The 20,950-nt window shown below is 43.9% G+C and overlaps 1 protein-coding gene across 5 annotated transcripts in view; it reads right to left on the bottom strand.

Moving 5' to 3' along the window:
- KIZ (kizuna centrosomal protein) overlaps nucleotides 1–20,950 on the bottom strand; it is a 100,759-nt gene that overhangs the window by 39,559 nt on the left and 40,250 nt on the right. For all 5 annotated transcript variants that reach the window (XM_075925798.1, XM_075925795.1, XM_075925796.1 and 2 more), the window contains 3 exons: nucleotides 14,542–14,676; nucleotides 11,267–11,431; nucleotides 5,061–5,211 (listed from right to left, as the gene is read on the bottom strand). In XM_075925798.1, coding sequence (XP_075781913.1) covers nucleotides 5,061–5,211; nucleotides 11,267–11,431; nucleotides 14,542–14,676 — 451 coding nt within the window. The remainder of the gene's footprint in view (nucleotides 1–5,060; nucleotides 5,212–11,266; nucleotides 11,432–14,541; nucleotides 14,677–20,950) is intronic.

Genomic DNA, 20,950 nt, shown 5'->3' with positions numbered 1-20,950 from the left:
TCTTTTTATTTACCACTCCCCCCATTTTATGTCATCTGAAAGTTTCATGTGGTAACTTCTTGTTTTGTTCGAGGACACTAAGAAAAATGTTAAATACCACAGGACCAAGAACTGATCCTTGTCGGATGCTGTTAGAAACACCCCTTTTGAATGATGAGTCCCCATGTACAATTACATTTTGAGACCCGTCAGCCACTGTTTAATGTGTGCCACGTACATTTTATATCTTTCTAATGTTTCCAAGTCAATGTCATGAGTACCAATTCAAATGGCCAACCCCCTTTACCTTTAATCAATCAGACTTATTTCATAAAAAGAGATCTCAATTTAGTTTGACAACTGTCATAAACCCATGTTGGCTGGGCATTAATTATATTACTTGCCTTTAATTCCTTATTAATGGAGTCCCGTACCAGCCACTCCATTATCTTGCCCGAGGTTCAACATTAGACTAACAGGCTTATAAAATTAACCACATCATCCTGTTTCTCCTTTCTAAATATTGACAGTTATCAGCTTTCCTACAGTCATCTGTAAGGTTCACGCTGGTCCAAGACTTACTGAAAATTGACATGAAAGGCTTAGTGAGCTCATTAGCCAGCTCTTTTACAACTCTTGGATGCAAGTTATCTGGACTTGCGGATTTAAAAACATTTACTTTAGCAGCTGCTGCTGAACAGCTTCCTGAGATGATAGAGGAATGGAAGAAGTTATCATATGAAATAACTATACCATCTTTTTTTCCCCTCAAAATGTATAAATATTAATTGAACACTTCTGCCATCGCTGCATTATTATGAATTTATCTATCATTTCCATTTAGTAAGGGAAGAAACTAATGCTAAGATTCTTTTTGTTCCTAATATTCTTCTAAAACCTCCCTCTTATTTTCCTTAATTCTACAGACCACAGATTTCTCGTTGTGTCCTTTTACCTCTATCAGTTTCCTATAGTTACTAACTTCTGATTTATAGTCATTTATATCAACTCCCTTTTACTTCCATTTTGTTAATATTATAATAATAATTTTGTTTTGTAGCTGTCTTCCCTTCCCCTTTAAATGAGGTTTGTTTCTTTTTTAAACCAACATGGCCTTCTTCCTTCATTGTGGCTTTTGTGACTCTAATAAAGTACTGTTAAACAATTTCCAATCATCATTCAAAAGTAATAAATGGACGCTAAATACTATATTTAGAAATTCAGATAAAATGGGATGAGTTCCTATCAGACAGCCAGAGTGAAATCTAGGAAAGCACAAGGACTGATGCCTGGACCAGCAGGGACCAGACTGTCACCCCTATATTAGTGTCTCCAGTATGTATGGAAAAAGGTCGTCTTAAGCAAAGTCTGGTAGGATCCATATTAGGCTAAGAAGATGGCCTATAAATAACCACATCATCCTGTTTAAATATTGACACGACATTAGCTTTCCTCCAATAAGATGCATTGGTCCTTTGCATATTGGAGTGTAACTGAGTAAAAGAACTGTATCAGAAATACTTTTTAGAAAGTTCCTTTCATAAGTCAACCCAGGAAGTTTCAAGGTCAAGATGCCCTCAGACCGTCACAAGAAAAATATAAGGCTAGTGATGTGGAGTTTCCTCACCTGGGACTCTCTCTAAAGCCACAAAAGGAGCATCAAGTATTCTCAAGATCCATGGCAATGAAAGAGGAAATGACTACAGGAGAGAGGGAGGGAGAAAGAAATGGATGACATGGAGGGGGGCAGGAGAAGGAAACAGTGCAACACTACAAGCAGGCAGGAAGAGGGAGGAGACCACATGGAGGGACTGGCCATGTTTCCTAGGAATGAGAAAAGGGGAAAGAGAGAAGAACATCTGCCAAAACAGGGCACTTGATTTGCCTCCTGAAGATGGTAGAAGGGATATTGGGTTTGCTTGTCCCAGAAAAAAACCCACTCCGGAGACCATCAGGCCTGTTGAGCGAAGGGCTGGCTGGTGGTGTGATGGAGGGTACAGAGACTGACAGGAACCTCTCTAAGTGCAGATGCTTTTTAAAGCCATTCCCAATTCTGCCCACGAGGTTCCTCCCAGAGTGGATTTATATGCACGTTTGGACTGCTGGGAGGGTTTCGAACACTCTTGGGAGTTTTAGGACAAAATATTGTAACACTACCCGGAGCAAGCATTAGGGCTGGGTGGAACTTTCATCCATGAGCACAGTAAATCTTCAAAAAGACCTGAAAACCATATTAATCTTCAAGTCGTAATAATTAAGAACTCTGAGTGCACAGAATGGGCAAAATAAATACATCACAACTCCGCCAGGCCTTTATTTGTCCATTCAAGGGTTGAGTGTGCAAATATTCAATTTTTTTCCAACATGTAGTTATTTGTAATTCAAAATTCAGATCCATATTTAGAGGTGGGATAAACATTTAGCATAAAATGTGATCTATTCTCAAGGATTTAATAGGAGGCCATTTAAACATTTCCAGGAATCCAACAAGCCTTAATGTATGTGTTTTATTTAATGAGCTGTGTGCCTTTGTATTTTAGCCTTATTTATATAGGCTACTTCATGGAAGCCTATTGTCCTGTGCAATTTCCTTGTAAATAAAGAGGTTTCCAAGGTAAATCTACCCTGAAGATAAATTCCCTTGAGAATTTATCCTGATTAGCAGATATAATAAAAAAATAAATTCATGCACACATGGGCAGCAGTGTAACACACAACAGCAAACAGATTATAATGCATAGGTTGAACAATAAAGTGCTTATTACTGAACTCTAAATATAACCCTTTTTCTTTACCATCTTTATTCAATTTCTCACCCCGTTGTCATCATACACGCAGTGTTCTAGCTTCAGTGCAATATCTTCCTCGGTGCTATCACCACATATAAAGCGTATATTAATAGCTCTGAAAATATTATAAATATATTTACTACCAGTTCCAAGATACAGCCCTTGCTTGGGTCTCTTGCTCAGGGAAGGTGCAGTGCAAAGCTGAAAGCCAAATTATTTATCCATCTCTCTTTTAAAAGTACAATTACCTTGACTACAATTTAAAATGAAGAGCCAATGTGCCAAAATATTGTTGTTTGGACCATGATTTCCTAAAACATGTTTAAATAACATCAGTTACCTCTGGAAGCTGCTTAGAGGAGGGGAAATTTTGTAAATGATTTGTTCAGTTTATTTCTTTATTTTTGTTTGAGCTACAACTCTCTAGGAAAATAACTGGATTAAAAATCTAAATCCTATTAACCCTTCATAATGTATCTGCTCTTTGTCTTGTGCAAAGGCAAGTTTTGGATTGTGAGTCTTACAAAGAAATCTTGTTACAAACTCATAGTTTAAAGGTAGGGAAGAGAGATACCCTGACTGACAATAATTATCCATTCCCTCTGGAGGAAACAGTATGCTCTAGCAGACAAGGCACAGGTTCAATTCCTTATCTGCTACTAGCCTGCTGTGGATGCTTAGGCAAAGTCACTCTGTGCCCATTTCTCCATCTGGAAAGTGGGGATAATGATTCTGACCCTCTTTTCTAACGTGCTTTGTGAGCAACAGATGCAAAGCATTACGTAACAGCTAAATATGATTAACACTAATATTTAAAGTCACCGCAACAAACAAGCATCCCCAAGTCCTTGCCAGCGAATGCAGAAAGCCTCAGTCACAGAGGGGAACCATCAGTGCTCCGCTGCACAGAGGGAAAGTCATTATGGCTAGGAAAGTAACTGCAGAGGGTGTGCAAGAGCCCAAACTATTACTATAGCGTTTGGCCTCTGACAGGCACAGGCCAGCAACACCACCGGTAATCCACTCCAAGCTGTCAGGTTGGGGCAGGGGAAAATTCTATTCTTCTGTCCTCTCTTACAGCCTCTGCAAGATTTGTCGTAGGAGGGTGGAGGCAGTATCCGGTCCATCAGACTGCTAGCTTTTTCTACAGGGAGCCAGTTTATAACCATATATAGTCAAGTTTTTAAAAAGTGTACACAAGGGCCTTGTTTGTAAAACTGTCCATATCAATTTAGTATACCAAGCATTACAATGCTGCTTCACGAAAGAAAACAAGCTATCACTCATGATGAAAACCTATTAATCCAGTGAGAATGATGGACAGAAAACAAAGAGATACAATAGGCTTGTGACTATTTTCTTCCTGGTTTCACTACAGCACATCTATTTAGTTCAAAATACAGATGGGGGGAATACTGATGTCCTACTGAAAATCTTGAAGAAATTATTTAAAAGGCTTTATTTCACAACAAAAATAAATGAGAGTCCCTTTCTCCTCCCCAAGCACCCTTCAACTTCTTTAGAGTCGGACTAAGAATAGATTCGCCCCCCCACCCCGACATTCTGGGGAAAGGGAATGATTGAAAAAAAACCCCTGATGGAGCTTGTGACTTGTTTGTTTGTTTCTCCCCCATATGATATACTGTGTAGACAGTGCCACTGATGTACACTTTATATATTTTTCTTCAGGTGAGATTTTAAACAAATGCACACCCATGTGTAAATAAATAGTACAAAGAATGAGCTAGAGGTCCTGAGAAAACAACTGTAAGTAGTTCTATAATTTGGCATTTCCCAATTCTTGCAACTTTACTTATTTTTGTCTGCAATTTCCTAGTGTTTCTTTTTCAAATTAAAAAAGGTAAGACAAAAAGGTGATTGTTGATAAAGCTGCAGCTTCCTTGGGATTTGTCTAAATTTTTGCACTGCTTTATCCATAATGGCTTAGAAACTTGCACAGGCAAAGCAGTACAAGTGGGCACCAGTATATTGGTGCTTATGCATACATGACTAAGTCCTATAAATGTAGGCCTATTTCTAAACAGCTTCCAGCACTGCACAAGTGGGAAAGCGGAAGAGCAAAGAAAGAGAGATTAAACTTTCATATAGTGATCACCAATCACAAGAATCATGGTAAAGGACCATTATGACAGCAGAAGCCATTTTTAAGTCTCAAAAGGTTTCACAAGAAAAATACATTTTTTATTTCTATTTTTCTCCAAACTCTCAGGCTGTAACCACCGACACACATACATGAAAAGTTTGATTAGCGGAATGATTGTAAGCACTAACCTGGCCACCTTGTGCATTCTTTTCTGAAATCAGTAAAGTTCCAAACATCTCTTTGACTTCTTCCTTCAGCAAAACATGGTGTTTTTTCAAAAATAAAATGTGTTTGCACAAACGTTCCCATAACATGGTAAAATCCAATGGCAGGTCTGACCTGGAAAACAGGCATACATGCCGTAAAGATGACAGACACAGTATGTCAATAAAATGTCAAATTAGCCATCTCCCATACTACTCAGGCTTTTGTTTAGCACCTCATAATCAAGGAGATCAATGAGATGAACTACTTTTGAAACACTTGGTTTGTAGATCCTCACTGAAAGCAGAAAATAACACACTTGTGTGTCTACACACTTTGTTCCTTTACACTTAACAAATCCTTGTCCTCTCTCTATTACAAATTTAGCTAAAATGAAAATAACTTTTGATTCTGATTACCTCCTCCTTCGTGCACTCATTAGTGCTCACATAATCAATGATGTTGCCATAGGCTGGGTAGATTTAATAATACACTACACAGAATTATCAGATATTATTAAAAATAACATTTAGTTGCTGCCAGCTTCCCCAGAGCTGGAGATGTGGCCAGAGCGGGAGCAGCCACCATGCAGCCCACCCTGGTTGTGTGCCAGAGCTTGAGGTGGGCTGCAATGCAGCCCCAGAACAAGCCACTAGGGGCTGGCGCTGGCATCAGCTGAAGGTGGGGAGGATAAGGCATCAGCTGTGATGCTTTATTCAGGATTTATCGAGTTTGTTCACTTACATAGGTTCTAGTCCCTACAGCCTTGAGTCTGAAGAACTTGAGATGGCTGACTTTCCCAGAGTCCTTCTGGGCAGCCATGCAGAGCCACAGCCAGGAAGCACGGATGCTGCAAGGAGCACACCCAGAATGACAGTCTCCTGTAGCCCTCTGGATTGGCCAGTGACCCTATTTTACTTTGGAGGATTGTCTCAGGAAGTGTGCTTGTCAACCCTATAGATTTCAGGCCTGTTGCAATCTCCCTGGTGGTCTCCTAATCTTTGGTTTCTGATCACAGCCTAACAGTGACTCTAGTACCAACTCGAATCCATGGCCTTCAACTCCAGTCTGAATCTGACCCTGATTCCTGCTTCCCAGTTCCAGCCTGGTACATCACTGACCCTGACCTGACTGACTCCAACTTTTGTTTATTGAATCCAGCTCTAATGACTCTTTCAGCCCCCATCCACCAACTACCAGCCCAGATGTGTGGACCTCATTTCAACTGTGACTGCTAGATCAGAGCACTTACTCCCTGGCCCCTTACAGCTTACTTGGGAATTTGCAAAATTCAGTGTTCCATAATAGATCTTTCAGTCGTTACTCTAAGTTAGCAACATTCTATAGCATGGACACACACTTTACAAATATTCCTAGTCACATAGTGTCCTGGATTAAGTGTGCTGCCCAGAGCCAGGAGGTCTTGAGTTCTATTTCCCTTCAGCAACTAACTTGCCCTGCTACTTTGCTTACTCTACCCAACAGCCTGCTACATAACACTTCTTTCTCTAGCAGCTTTTTCAAAATCTCCGCTTATGGGGATCTTTGCGCAAAAGTGGCTTTCCCATTTTTTACAGCAATCCAGATACTGAAAAATATTCCCTGTGACATCTGGTCAAAAATATTTTTAAAAACTGCTCCAATTCCAAAGAAGTTGCACAAATTCAGGGACAGGCAAGTTTCATTTAACGCTATTGGGTATTTCCCTGAGAAACAGCTTAGGAAATACTACAATGATACATCAGTCTCCAAAGGACAACTAAATCCTGTGAAATGAATGGTACTTCACCGCTAATAAGTATCCTGCTCCTGAAAACACTTAAGCACTCCTGTAACTTTACTCACGTTATAGATGAGGGCATAAACATTAAGAGTAAGGCATGGGGAGGGAGTTCTGTTTTCATTACTGTGCTAGCAAATGATCTCACTAATGAAACTTTCCCTTGCCTTGTGGCATGTGCATGAAAAGGAAACATTCTAGACATCTACAATAATCCTTAAGGGTTCACAGTTACAATAAAAATCAGAGAATGAAAAAGCTAAAGGCTTCCTTCAGCAACATTAATTCAGTCACATACAGAGTTGGCATATAGACTTGATTTTGTACTATAAACTGAAATACTAAAAACAAATCATCATTATAGGTTAAACAATTTTATTAGTATTTTTTAGATCTACTGCCCTTGCTATAGACCAACAAAAACATCGTGACAGAGTAAAATTTGCCCTTGTAAGTTAATTTTTTTTTTTTACTTGAACTCTCCAATCTTTAAAGGCGCATCCCTATAAAGTTCCATTTTAATTTAAATTTAGTTATCCCAGCCTCTGGATTAAGGGAATCAGGTATAGGTCTTACACCCCAATCCACAACTGGGGAGGAGAGGATAAAGTCAGGGAAGCCACGGAGAACCATGAATTTCAAATTTCTTTGGCTGGAGTACAAAGCCTGAGTATGTGAGAAACATGATCACACATTCAAATAAACACCCTCTCTCTCTCCTCCCCTGACTCCCCATGAGCATGAGTGAGGAGAAAAATGAATAAGGGACTTGAAGATGCTTGAAAGTCTAAAATTGTGAAGACTGTAAACAGACCAACTAATATCCCTCTTCATTAGCTTTTTTTAAGTGCATATATCCTGAGCAGCACACGCAAGGGGCAGTGTGTTTACCTGAAAGTACACACTTGTAAAAGTCCATGCTCACTACAAAGTTTTAATATGATCCTAACTTTGTTTTCCAAATGCAGAAAAGACACTATCAATCGTCCAATTTAGGGTTCAAATTTCATTAAAATTGAGTCTAGTCTAAAGAGAAGTACAGTAAAACTCCATTAGTCCGACATCCAATGCTCCGGGACTCCTGATGGTCCAGCACCGTGGTCCCCAACCCGGTGCCCGCGGGCGCCATGGCGCCCGCCGGGCACTTTACATGCGCCCGCGGAGCAATCTGGGCTGGCAGGTGCCAGCCCCGGGCGCATGGCCGGTCCCGGCCCCGGGGGCGCCACGCGTGCCCTTGCCGGCTCCAGTGCCGGCCTTGGCCCCGCCCCCGGGGGCACTGCGCGTGCCCTGGCCCCGGCCCCGGTCTTGGCCCCGCGGCGCTTACGGGGGCGCGCCGGCCCCGGGCGCGTGGCTATGGGGGGGACCCCGACCCCGGATGCGTGGCTATGGGGGGGGCCGCCCCCGGGCGGGCAAGTGTCCCTGCCCCCTGGCGCCCGGCGGGCGAACGGCCACGCCCCCTGGCGCCCGCCAACCTGAAAAGGTTGGGGACCACTGGTCCAGCACCATCAGGAACCCAGAAGTGCTGGGGCAGCCGGACAGGCTTCCCCCATTCAGCTGCTGCTGAAACTGTCCAGCAGCTGAATCGGGGAAGCCGGGAGCAGAGCAGCTGGGGTGCTGCCGGGTTGGTCTCGTAGCGCTGCCCCTCGGGGCTGCGGGACCAACCCGGCAGCACCCCAGTTGCTCTTGGGGACGCCTGGGGCAGAGCAGCTGGAGTGCTGCTGGGTTGGTCCCGCAGCGCCAAAGGATGGCGCTGCGGGACCAACCCGGCAGGACCCCAGCTGCTCTGCCCCAGGGGTCCCCGAGTCAGCTGCTGCTGAAACAGATCAGCGGCTGATTCCAGGAAGCCCGGGGCAGAGCAGCTCTGCCCCGGGCTTCCTGGAATCAGCCGCTGATCTGTTTCAGCAGTGGCTGACTCGGGAACCCCTGGGGCAGAGCAGCTGGGGTGCTGCCAGGTTGGTCCCGCAGCGCCGAGGGGCGGTGCTACAGGACCAACCCGGCAGCACCCCACCTGCTTTGCCCCAGGCATCGGGCTTCAGCTGCTGCTGAAACTGACCAGTAGCGTCAGTTTCACCAGCAGGCTGAATCCTGACGCCTGGGGCAGAGCAGCTGGGGTGCTGCGGGGTTGGTCTCGTAGCACCGCCCCTCGGCAGCTCTGCCCCGGGCTTCCTGGAATCAGCCGCTGATCTGTTTCAGCAGCGGCTGACTCGGGGACCCCTGGGGCAGAGCAGCTGGGGTCCTGCCGGGTTGGTCCCGCAGCGCCGTCCTTTGGCGCTGTGGGACCAACCCGGCAGAACTCGAGCTGCTCTGCCCCAGGGGTCCCCAAGAGCAGCTGGGGTGCTGCCCGGTTGGTCCCGCAGCCCCGAGGGGCAGCGCTACGGGACCAACCGGGCAGTACCCCAGCTGCTCTGTCCCAGGCGTCCCCAAGAGCTGCTGGAGCGCTGCTGAGTTGGTGCCATAGCGCTGCCCCTCGGCGCTGCGGGACCAACCCGACAGCACCCCAGCTGCTCTATTGCAGGCATCCCTGATTCAGCTGCTGCTGAAACTGACCAGCAGCGGCTGATTCAGGGACGCCTGGGGCAGAGCCGGACTATCGTAAGGGGGGGCTATGAAGGGTCTGGGGAGGCATCCCCTCCCACCCCACTCCAGACCCCTCATAGCCCCCCCTTCTGATAGTCCGGCATATTTGATAATCCAGCACCCCCTGGGTCCTAAAGGTGCCGGATTATCGGAAGTTTACTGTATTTTGTTTTTTTAAAATGCAAATCGTTTTATTTCTTCTATTCAGCTCAAAAATGGTTGGTAGAATTTTCCTCATACTTTCCACACTAATTCACCTTAGAGCCAAGAGCAAGCATGAATAGTTTCAGCCCCAAAAAAAGTGTTTTTATTAAGAACTGGCACAAACATATGCACACTGACATTTAGAACTAAAACAGTTTTGCAACATTTAATTCTAATTTTCACTACAAAGTCAATGATTATAATAATGAAGTCAATATATTATAATAATGCACCATGATTATAATAATTATGATAATGTACCATGCTGGCCATGTGTTTCATGACCTCAGCTCTTGACAGAATTACAAATTGTGTAAGTATTGTATGGGGGGGAGGGGGTGTATCTTTGTTTTGAGAAAGACACTTTGTATAGTATTGCAAAACCAGCATATAAACCCACCGAGCTGATAGAAGCAGCTAATATTCCCTGCTCTCCCCGCCCCCCAGTAAGATGCATCTTCTGCATTTATTCCTCAGATGTATAGCCCACATCCTCATGGTTCCACACACAAACCACTTACCTTTCAAACAATAAAGGACAAGTATATGAGATCCCTTTGAAGTTCAATACTACCCCTCAATCAGCAAAAGGAGTCACAACTGAGAAATTCAATAAACCCACAGGACAGGCAACAATACACTAGGAATACAGTGCAAGTCTTCTCCTTTGCTGTGAAGAGTCTACGATGACTAGGCAAACCAAAGAGCAGCCTTTTGCTGTTGAAAGTCAGTCCTCCTACCTTTCTGGATTAGGGAAGTGTACCATGTAATTAACATTTTAACATACACTTTGAAGTTGACCAGTGGATTTTAGCCACACGTCTCTCACTGATGCAAACAGAAGGCAAAGATCTAAATCTATAATGGGTTGTTTAAAAGGAGAGAAATCTTTACACTTAATATGAATAAAGCAAATAGGTGCATAACCCTTCAGAGGGTATATCTACACTGCAGAGTTTTTTTTTCAGAAAAACAGCCATTTTTCTGAAAAAAAACCTTCACTTACATCCACACTGCAATCGCGTTCTTTCAAAAAACAATCCAAAGAACGGAGGGGGTTTTCCGACACTGGTAAACCTCCTTCTATAAGGAAGAAGCCTTTTTCTGAAAGAGCTCTTTTGGAAAAAAGCGTGTGTGGATGGAGAAGAGGGAGCTCTTTCGAATGAAGAGGAAAAAGCACAGGTGCCCTGGTGGCCACTCTGTCCATAGTAATCACAGCTTAAATGCAAGATAGCATCCACGATGAATGGACACTATCTTTCGAAAAATTTCGTTGTGTAGACACTCTTTTGGAAGAAGTTTTCTCGGAAGATCTCTTCCAGAAAAGATTCTTCCAAAAGAAGCCTGCAGTCTAGACTTAGCCTCTAGAGAGAAGAACTCAACTGAAATTATTTTTAAAACTGGACTAGTAAAAGAAAAAGAAAGGCTTAATCTGCTAATTTAGAAGGCTTCGATCACATGGCTGAGACTGAAGTGTATGTAGATCACTTCTTGGAATTCTGAAACATTAATGTCACTCCCAGAGAAAACCTCTATTCTGCTTTCTTTTCATGAGACATTTAGAAACAAATTCAGACAAAGAGTAAGAACATTAATTGTATGATTGCATTAGTTTTGTGACTATGATACCTGACTTGCTTTTCATCTGTAGAGCTACGTCCGTCATTGAGTGTTTTCTCAGGTAAGAGGCATCCGTTCAATGTTTTCTGCAACAATCCCTGAAGCTGATGAAGGACAACTGCTTCACATGCCTCAAGGTCTTCCTCTTTCAGATTGCCAGTTTGATTACAAAGGCTATAAAATAAAACAGGTGCTGCATGAAATGTTTATTTAAGCCCAGACAGATAGCTAGAATAGGTTTGGATATAGAATCTGCAATAATTCTCCTGGTTTATGGAATAATAATCAGTAATATAATCTAGACATAAAAATGCAGCCATGACAATGACTCTTGACAAAGACATAAAATAGAGCAATGAGTTAGAAAACAATTTTTTTTCAATCCAGGAATCAAATACACCTTTTTAAACTCCTTAATGCCCTTGGGCAGTGAATATTACATCTGAAAAATAATTATTCCCACAAGAAACACCACATCTGGTTTCCAGTGGAGCTCAACCAACCTGCCAGCAAACTTTTAAAAAGGTTAAACCGTATATTGTTGATTATATCAAGAGGAGTTCCTGCAATAACTTTGGTCACCTGACAGCCTTGTGAATCCTGCATGCATGATGGTACTGTACATGGAATATAGCCACCAGCTATTTTTTGGAGATAAAAGGTTGGATTGCAACAGTTAAGATTGAAATACATGGCATTCACTCAAGAGTTCTGAAGCAACTCAAATACGAAACTGAAGAATGACTAATTATGCTGTGTAACCTACCACTTTCAATCAGCCTCTACCTCAGTTAACTGGCAGGCTGCTACTGTTGCACTCATTTAAATAAAAGCATCAAGAGGCGATCCTAGCAATTATAGGCCAATAAACCTAACTTTAGTACCAAGCAAATTGGTTGAAACTCTAGCAAAGGACAGAATGATCTGCCACACAGCTGAACACAATACACTGAGGAAGATATGGCTTTTGTAAAGGGAAATCATTCTGTGAGGGGGTCAACAAGCATGTGGACAAAGGTGATCCAGTGGATATAGTGCACTTCAGAAAGCCTTTGACAAGGTCTCTCATCAAAGGCTCTTAAGCACAATAAACAGCCAGAGGATAAGAGGGAAAATCTCTCATGGACCAGTAACTGGTTAGAGGACAGGAAACAAAGGGTAGGAATAAATGGTCAGTTTTTACTATGGAGAGAGGTAAATAGCAGGGTTCTTCAGGGGTCTGTATTGGAGCCAGTGCTGTTCAACATATTCATAAATGATGTGGAAAAAAAGAGTAAGCAGACAGGTGGCACAGTTTGCAGACCATTAAAAATTATCCAAGATAGCTAAGTCCCCAAAGCTCACTACGAAGAGTTACAAAGGAATCTCCCAAACCTGGGTGACTGGGCAACAAAATGGCAGAAGAAATTCAGTGTTGATAAATGGTAAGTAATGCACATTGGAAAACATAATCCCAACAATATATTCAAAATGATGGGAGTCGAAAATTAGCTGTAATCACTCAAGAAAGCGATCTGTGGACAGTTCTCTTAAAATATATGTTCAATGTGCAGGCGCAGTGAAAAAAAAGCTAACAATATTAGGGACCACTAGGAAAAGGACAGACAATAAAAGACAGAAAATGGAATCATAATGACACTTTATAAATCTATAGTGCACACACACCTTTAACGGTTTCAAGTATCTAAAAGGATGTTATAATGAGGAGGGAGAAAAATTGTTCTCCTTGGCCTCGGAGGATAGGACAAGAAGCAATAGGCTTAAATTGCATCAAGCGAGGTTTAGGTTGGACATCAGGAAAAACTTCCTGCCAGTCAGGGTGGTTAAACACTAGAATAAATTGCCTAAGGGGGTTGTGGAATCTGCATCACTGGAGATATTTAAGAGCAGGTTAGACAGACACCTGCCAAGGATGATCAAGATGGTACTTGGTCCTGCCGTGAGGGCAGGGGACTGGATTCGATGACCTCTGGAGGTCCCTTCTAGTTCTAGTGTTCTATGACTCTTCATTACTGTTTGGCTTTTGGTTCATTTTTTGCTGCCAACCCAGAAAGAAGATGTGATGGTATTTACGCTAATCCCGTAGGGATGTTACATTTCAATGAATCGGCTAATCAAGTTGTCGATGGAATTTCCATCAACGACTCGATTAGTCGATAAGGGGACCACTCGCTATCCCACTGGGCCTCTTCCTTTGAAATATACAAGAACCACCTGTGGCTATTTCAAAGGAAGGGGTGGCTCTTGTACATCTCAAAGGGAGAGGCACAGCAGTCGGGACCCCGCGTGAACAGGGACCGTTTCAGTCCCCACTCGCACCGGTTCCCCCACTGCATCTCTGCCTCCCCAGCCGCCCCATGGAGACAGTGCTAGGGGGGAATATGGTTTTTAAGCCAGTTTCCCGCAGCACTGGCTCCTGACCCCTGCCCCCCTGGTGCCTTTGATGCAAAGGCAGCAAGGGGGAGGAGAAGCGATTGGTTGAGTAGTGACTAAACTAGTTGCTTACATCCCTAAATCCCAGCACTAATGGCAACTCCCATTAGTATAATGGCAGTTGCCTATACACCAGCTAGAGTAGTATTGTGAACATTTTAGCTGAAAGTGCTTATTGCAATCCTTTGGTGGGACAGGGTTCCTAAAGTCACATTTCAACTTTTTGCTGACATCAGAAGTGATTTTTGTTAACGGCTGTAGATGTCGGTTTGGAGGAGGTCTCGCTTTCTCTCCCACTGTCCCATTTTACCAATAGAATGAAGATTAGGGATGTCTGAGTGTAAACAACTAACCGTTTACCTGGTAAGCGGAAGCTTATTGGTTAAAGGTGTCATTTACACTCAGCGAAGCCGCCTCCCATGGGGCTAGCAGCCCTGCTCCCAGGAAGGCTTCGCTGACAGCTCTGTAGTATAAAGCTAAGCTAAGCTTTATACTGCACAGCCCACAGCATGGGTAACGGTGTAACAGCTGAGATTTTCAGCAGTTACACAATTACCCTATTACACCATTTTTAACATCCCTAATGAAGACCAACACATTATATCTCAAAGATCATTGAACAGCTGATGGGGGTAATAACTTCAGGTCACTCATCAGAGTCAAATTCAAAGCTAATAACCAACCAACAATTTAAAGAAAAATGTATTTATAGATGTTACTGCTAGGGGCACTGAGGCCAACAGGCCAATATACATGAGAAGGGACTAGGAAATAGGAAATGGCATACTTTTCAAATTTCTACTTTTTAATTTAGAGTTCTGTTAGTATAGATCAAATGAAGTTGCATCAACCTTATTAGCTTCTTCAGTTTTGCTTCACTTATGGTTCCACTTTGGTACAGAGCCAAGCATTCGGGTGCTGCTTTCACCACTAGATCTTCTATGAACTCAAGTAAATGGGAGAATCCTTCAAACGATAAACAGTCCCTGAAAACAGATAACAAATAATGTTTTAAAGCTTTGAAAACTGCATTCTACTGTGCACAAGTCAAGCATTTTATACACACGCACACACGAGCAAATTCTAAAATATTCTGATTTGTATCTTTATTTTTATCTTTCACTCACACCAAGAGGTTTACAAAAAAGTTAAAACTCTTGACAAAAAAGACAGAACTCGGGCAGGCTCCCAAAACAGAGTAAATGAATACAGTAAGAGGAAAAACAGATATGAAACAAAGCTACAATAAACTATTGCTCTTCAGAAAAGTGCTAGGTCTACGTTAACATTGCTATAGAAACTGAGAATCATCTTTCAGCAAAAACAATATTGTAGTTCCGCAGAAAAAGAAAAACAAACCTCAACGCCAACAGTTTTTACATTTCTGCCCATGGTCTGAGTACACTTTGGATGGCACGTTTCAATAGCAGCAGGGGGCGTTTCATTTTTAATTAGGGTGAACGCGTGTCCCTGTTTTCAAGGGCTGTCTTTGTTCTCCCTGACGGTTTTACAGAAATTAGCACTTTGCTCTAATTTTTGGAAGCCTCTGTAGACTTGGCCACATAAGGAATCAAAATCCATAATTATAGCCCAAAGTCGTAATACAGAATCAAACAATATAATACATCTTCACAAAGGACTTCAGTGGCTGCCAGGGTCAGTAAAATCAGCAATAAAATGTTTGGGCACATCTGCACTTCCTGATATCTGTTGTCATCCTGCCTTCCCCTCTACCCACAAGAAACCTTAAGGCAGCAATCCTCCACATAGAGGGTTATTTACTATTTTCTCCCATTAACTGTAAAAAATTCCAGCCCCTTGAGAAAGAGTTGCAGAGATGGAGGAGGGGTTAGTATCTCTTTCAAATACACCTTACTGGGATGTCTGGAAAAAATAAAGCACTAGAAAATAAGTTTTTACAGTCATGGGATGTGATTTTCAATTTACCCCTGACTTCAGTGGAATCAGAGATAGGCCAGTGCCAAATGATTTTGGAAATCCTACTTGTGATGCTTGAAAAATATGCTCCTCTTGCTGACTTTTTGGAAGTTTTCAGATTTTTTTTCCAGCTTACCTCATCTCCAAAATGGCTCGTCCTATAGATTCCAAATGCGTTTTAATGCCTTTGATGTGGAGAGGTGGTTTTTGATGTTTGTTTATTTCAAGAGGGGAGTGGATGAACATGGGTCAGAACTAGCAAAGGTATTCTATAACGGGCTTGCAAGGAAGGGTAATATATCCACTCACCAACACAATTTTCAAATGTCCAAACTTTGACAAATTAATCCCCAAACCAAAACCACATGCTGATCCTTAACGAGCACCTATTTCCATGTCAAATTTCACCTTCACAACTGTAGCCTTCCTTGCATCTTGATCAAAAACACACTAGATCTATTTTTATAGGGCTGAAGTCTATTCCAACATACTTTCATTCAGAAATGATTGAAAGGAACAGACTCAACCACAAACACACACACAATGGCTACGTCTACACTGGCACCTTTTTCCGGAAATGCTTAAAACGGAACAGTTTTCTGTTATAAGTATTTCTGGAAAAAGACAGCATTCTACATTGGCAGAATGCTGTTCCGGAAAAGCCCTTTTTCCGGAAAAGCGTCCGTGGCCAATGTAGACGCGCTTTTCCGGAAAAAAGCCCCAATCGTCATTTTCGCAATCGGGGCTTTTGTGGAAAAGAGTACTGTGCTGTCTACACTGGCCCTTTTCTGGAACAGTTTTCTGGAAAAAGGACTTTTGCCCGAGCGGGAGCAGCATAGTTTTTCCGGAAAAGCAGCTGATTTCTTACAGTAGATCGTCAGTGCTTTTCTGGAAATTCAAAGGGCCAGTGTAGACAGCTCGCTGCTTATTCCGGAAAAGCAGCTGCTTTTCCGGAATAAGTGGCCCAGTGTAGACACAGCCAATATGTAAGATAAGGGCAGAAAGGCTGAAATTAAAGAGATGTTCCCTTCTTGCATGTGTTTTTGGTTGAGTATTTTTTACCCTCGCAATGTCAGGAACATAAACTCGGTCTTCCCTGATTTAGCTGGAAGAACTCATGGTTTCTCAACCTATGGCTCATGATCCATAATTGGAGTCCACAGAACGTGTCAAAGCATTACACGGGAGGCCTTGTGCTCACTCTCTGGTCCCACAGAGCCGGCTGGGCTCGGTTCCCCACTCCAGATGTTGTGACAGAGTGCGTGGGGTGTCAGCCCCACTCAGGTTTCAGGTCATTGAGCTCAATCTGAGGGAGTGCTGTTGTAAGCTCATGTACTCGTTTGCAATGCCCAGAGCAGAGGACCGAGCTCCACCAGTTCTTTGGCACGGGACCCATTGTTTTGGAACACACAATAACGAAGTATATCATGGTAAAACAAATGTAGTGAGCCAAGCAGGTTTTTTGCACTAAAGCTATGTACTGAGTTGTAGTAGGCTGTCAATGTCTACCAATGGGTCCCAAGTCCAAATGAGTTGAGAACCACTGAGCCAGAAGGCTCTGAACGTGTATTTTGTGACCTCTTGGCCTTAGCTGTAGATGCGAGTGCTGAATGTTTAAGAAAGCCATCTCTTCTTCAAAATGATATTTTGATGTTCAAGTAGGGTTGCCAGATGGATGAAACAAAAATACCAAACACCCTCCCCCCCCCAAAAAAAAACCACTAGGAGCCTTGGGGAACCAGGTAAGCATGGGGGCTGGGGTCGGGGGGCTGGGAGTATTGGGGGCCAAGGGGGGAGGGAGGAGGCCAGGCACTGAGTGTTTGTAGGGTTGCCAAGTGCCAGGCATTTTCGCCTCCTGGCCGGGGAAAAATTCAGAGAATATCAGACATCTCAGGTGTCCGGTATTCTCTGAATTTTTTTTTTACCAGACAGGAGACGAAAATACTGGACTGTCCGGGTGAATACCGGACACCTGGCAACCCTATGTTCAAGTTAGAGGGGTTCACAAAGTATTTAACTCTTTCCCCGTCTTTCACTCGTTTCTCTTGTGATGTAAACACTTGACTTGTTATTCAACCAGTCTGTCAGACAGTCAGTATGAATCTCTCGAACAGCAAAAGAAAAGAAACACACAAACACACACACACCCACACGCTATATACACACCCACTAGGGGTTTTTACACAATCTACTACATATTTGAGAGAGAGAGAGAGAAAGTGTGCATCTGTCTGTCCATCTGTGAGTCTGTTCAAGAACTCCTCCTGAACGGAAAGGGCTAGGACCACCAAATCTGGTATGCAGCTCCCTCATCTCATAACTTAAAGCAGTGCTTTTCGAAGTCGGGTTGCGGGCCCACCCGGATAAGCCAGTGGCGGGCCTGCAAAGCTTTGTTTATCCACGTGTCCATAGCCACGGAACCTTACAGCTCCCATTGGTTGTGTGAAAACCATGGACTTAAAGCAAGGTAAGGGGGTTGGTTGTGCCAGGACAATAAACTCCAAGGGGATGGAGTCAGCCAGCAGAGACAGTTATACTGCAGAACAGTGTCTCCAATCTTTCAAAGCATGAGATCACTTTTGTAAGTTAAACGCAATCCGGGATCCACCTCAAACCCAAACACCCTTGCCCCGCCTCCTTCCTGCCCCTTCTCCAAGGCCCCGCCCCTGCTCACTCCCTCCTCCCGCCCCCCCATCCTTATTCACTTTTATCAGGCTGAGTGCAGAGGTGCAGGGAAGGAGACTGCAGACTCTGATCTTGGGCTAAAGGATTTGGAGTGTGGGAGGGGTTCTGAGCTGAGCCTGGGGCAGGGAGTTGAGGGTGCTGGCTCTGGGAAGGAGTTTGGGTGCAGGGGGACTTAGAGGGAAGATCGGGCTTTGGGGTACAGGAGAGGTTCAGGACTGGGGCCGGGGTTTGGAATGTCAGCTCCAGCTGGACAACGCTTACCACAGGCAGCTCCAGGTGATGGTGCAGGGGACTAAGGAGGCAGGCTAAACCCTACTCTGGCTCTATACCACTCCCAAAAGCAGCCAGCAAACTCTCTCCATCCCTTCCCCCTTCTGTTCTATGGAGGTGAGTTACAGGGGCACCCTGACATCAGCACTCCCTCCTCTTCTTCCTGTGCTCTGCACAGCAAGCAAGAGGCTCCCGGGGCTGGTGGGGCAGCTCCAAGCCAGAAGACAGGAGCAGCTCGTCAGTGCTGAGAGGGGCAGCTGAAGTGCCGGCACTTGCTAGCCTCCTGGCCAAACCTGTCAGGATCACCTGTCGAAGGCTCCACAATCTACCAGTACATTCTCCAATCTACCGGTTAGTAACCTCTGCCGCAGAATGACCCCAGGTGGGCGGGGAGGACACACTGGTAAGAGAGTGGCCAGCTGGGGGCGGGGCTCTGGATGCCGCCAGCCACCATATATGGGTAAGCTGGTGGCTGTGCCGCAGGACCCCCGCCAGTCCCAAGGATCAGGCAACCTCCTGTACCCCCACGCCCTGCCCTGAATCCCTTTTCACCGCCCAACCCTGACTCCTGCACCTGAATTCCTTGCCCCGAGCCTCTCCCTCGCTCCCAACCCGGACTCCTGCACCTCCCACATTCCCCCAGCCCTCTGTCCTGAGCTCCCCACATCCTCAAGCTGCTGACCTGACTCCTGCACCCCCAACACCCTCAGCGTCCTGCCCTGAGCCCCTTCTTGATGACCTGAGCAACGCCGGTAAATGTGCTAATGTCATAAAGAAAAAAAACGAGCACAAACTATCTATCTCCCTTGCAGGTTGCCATTAGCTCTAGTGGGTTCTGCCAGTCTAGTATTGTGATGGCGCGTTGGGGGTCCCCCGTCTCCTGCACCCCGAAATGGCACAAACAGACTCCACCAGCCAGTGGAATTGAGGGTGGTTTATTGCTCCTCCAGGATACAGCATAGCACAGATGTAATCTGGTTACAGGAACTGGGGCTAAGAGGCCTCAGTGCTCCCCTTGAGATAGGGGAGTCCCAGCCCCCTCCCCAGTTCCTTCTCCCCTGCTTTCCAGACAGGAACTAACTCTACCTCTCCCAGCCCTGCCCCCCAGCCAGGGCAGCATTCCACCTTCCTTTGTTCCTCTCCATGGGGGGTGTCTGGCCACTGGTTTGCATAGTGACTCATCCTGTTTTGCTGGGTCGTGGTACCCACGGCAGCCAGTGGGGGTTCCCCCAGAGCCAGCAGCATAGAAACCAGCCAGGTACCCCCACTACGTCACAAGTATACATAGCTATAATGTAACTGCCTGCGAGGCTGAGTCCCAGACACAAAACAGGTTTCGTGGCTTTCTTTAAACTGATCATTTCTCCCGGTTACAAAGTGAACTCTGTACGGCTGCGTTTATAGTCCCTACGTGTTGATTTTTTTGAAGGCTACAGAAACTAACCTGTTTTCTATAGAAAATGGTTATAAAAATAATTTGTACTTTCTACTATTTGACTATTTTTTCCTCAAAGGAGAATAATACACAAGAATTTTTTCACAAAGGAGAATAATAAACAAGGGATGTTTAAAAAATTTGCACAGACTATATGATACTCATATTAAAATTAGACAAGCCTGAATTCAAACTTCAGATCTGAATAGTTTGGAACCTACTTTCAAAGTCCAGATCTCAGTTTTTCTGCATGGGTCAACCTTTAGTGAATACATATTCCTGCAAATCTAATGGAAATGATTTAAGCAATATTTGTTCAAACTCCATATCAATATACATACATTCCCTTTCTATGTACAGGATGCATCATGCAACAGCAAATATAAAGTAATAATCTATAACTATCCGAAGTCAATCTGATCCTGAAAGAGTTTCTTAAAATTACTAACACATTAAGCAATTTAATTTCTTCACCTCCACTAACAGAATAAATTTAGTGACCACCTACAGGTATAAAAACATAACTGGGACCTACCAGGGATCTGATGAAGCTACACCTCTATAATGATGCAAATTAAGATTTAAACACTGTAACAATGGAGCATTGCTAATCCTTTTACAGAGGTGTAAATAGCTATTCAGATTTTGATTTCAGACTGCCAGCTTTGTTAAGGAGTTTCAACAGAAGAACTCCACGAAGCAGCAATACAGCTGGGGCTACCAGCTCTAAGAAGTCTGGTAGCCAAATCAAGATTTTTATAATATATACCAGTTTATTACATGCAATGACATTTGTACTCCCTTGTAAAGCTGCAATATGTTCTCCCTAAGCTTTGCTTCACTTCTGAAAACTATGAAACTGTCATCCCCTATAATGAAAAATTCGATTTAAACAGCCGTGCATGCAGGTTTTGGACTTTTAATGCCTGAAA

The sequence above is a fragment of the Pelodiscus sinensis genome, chromosome 3 (genome assembly GCF_049634645.1).
Source record: "Pelodiscus sinensis isolate JC-2024 chromosome 3, ASM4963464v1, whole genome shotgun sequence".
In the NCBI taxonomy this organism is placed as follows: Eukaryota; Metazoa; Chordata; order Testudines; family Trionychidae; genus Pelodiscus; species Pelodiscus sinensis.
Note: the sequence above shows the minus strand (reverse complement) of the source record. Positions and strands in the feature narration are given on the sequence as shown.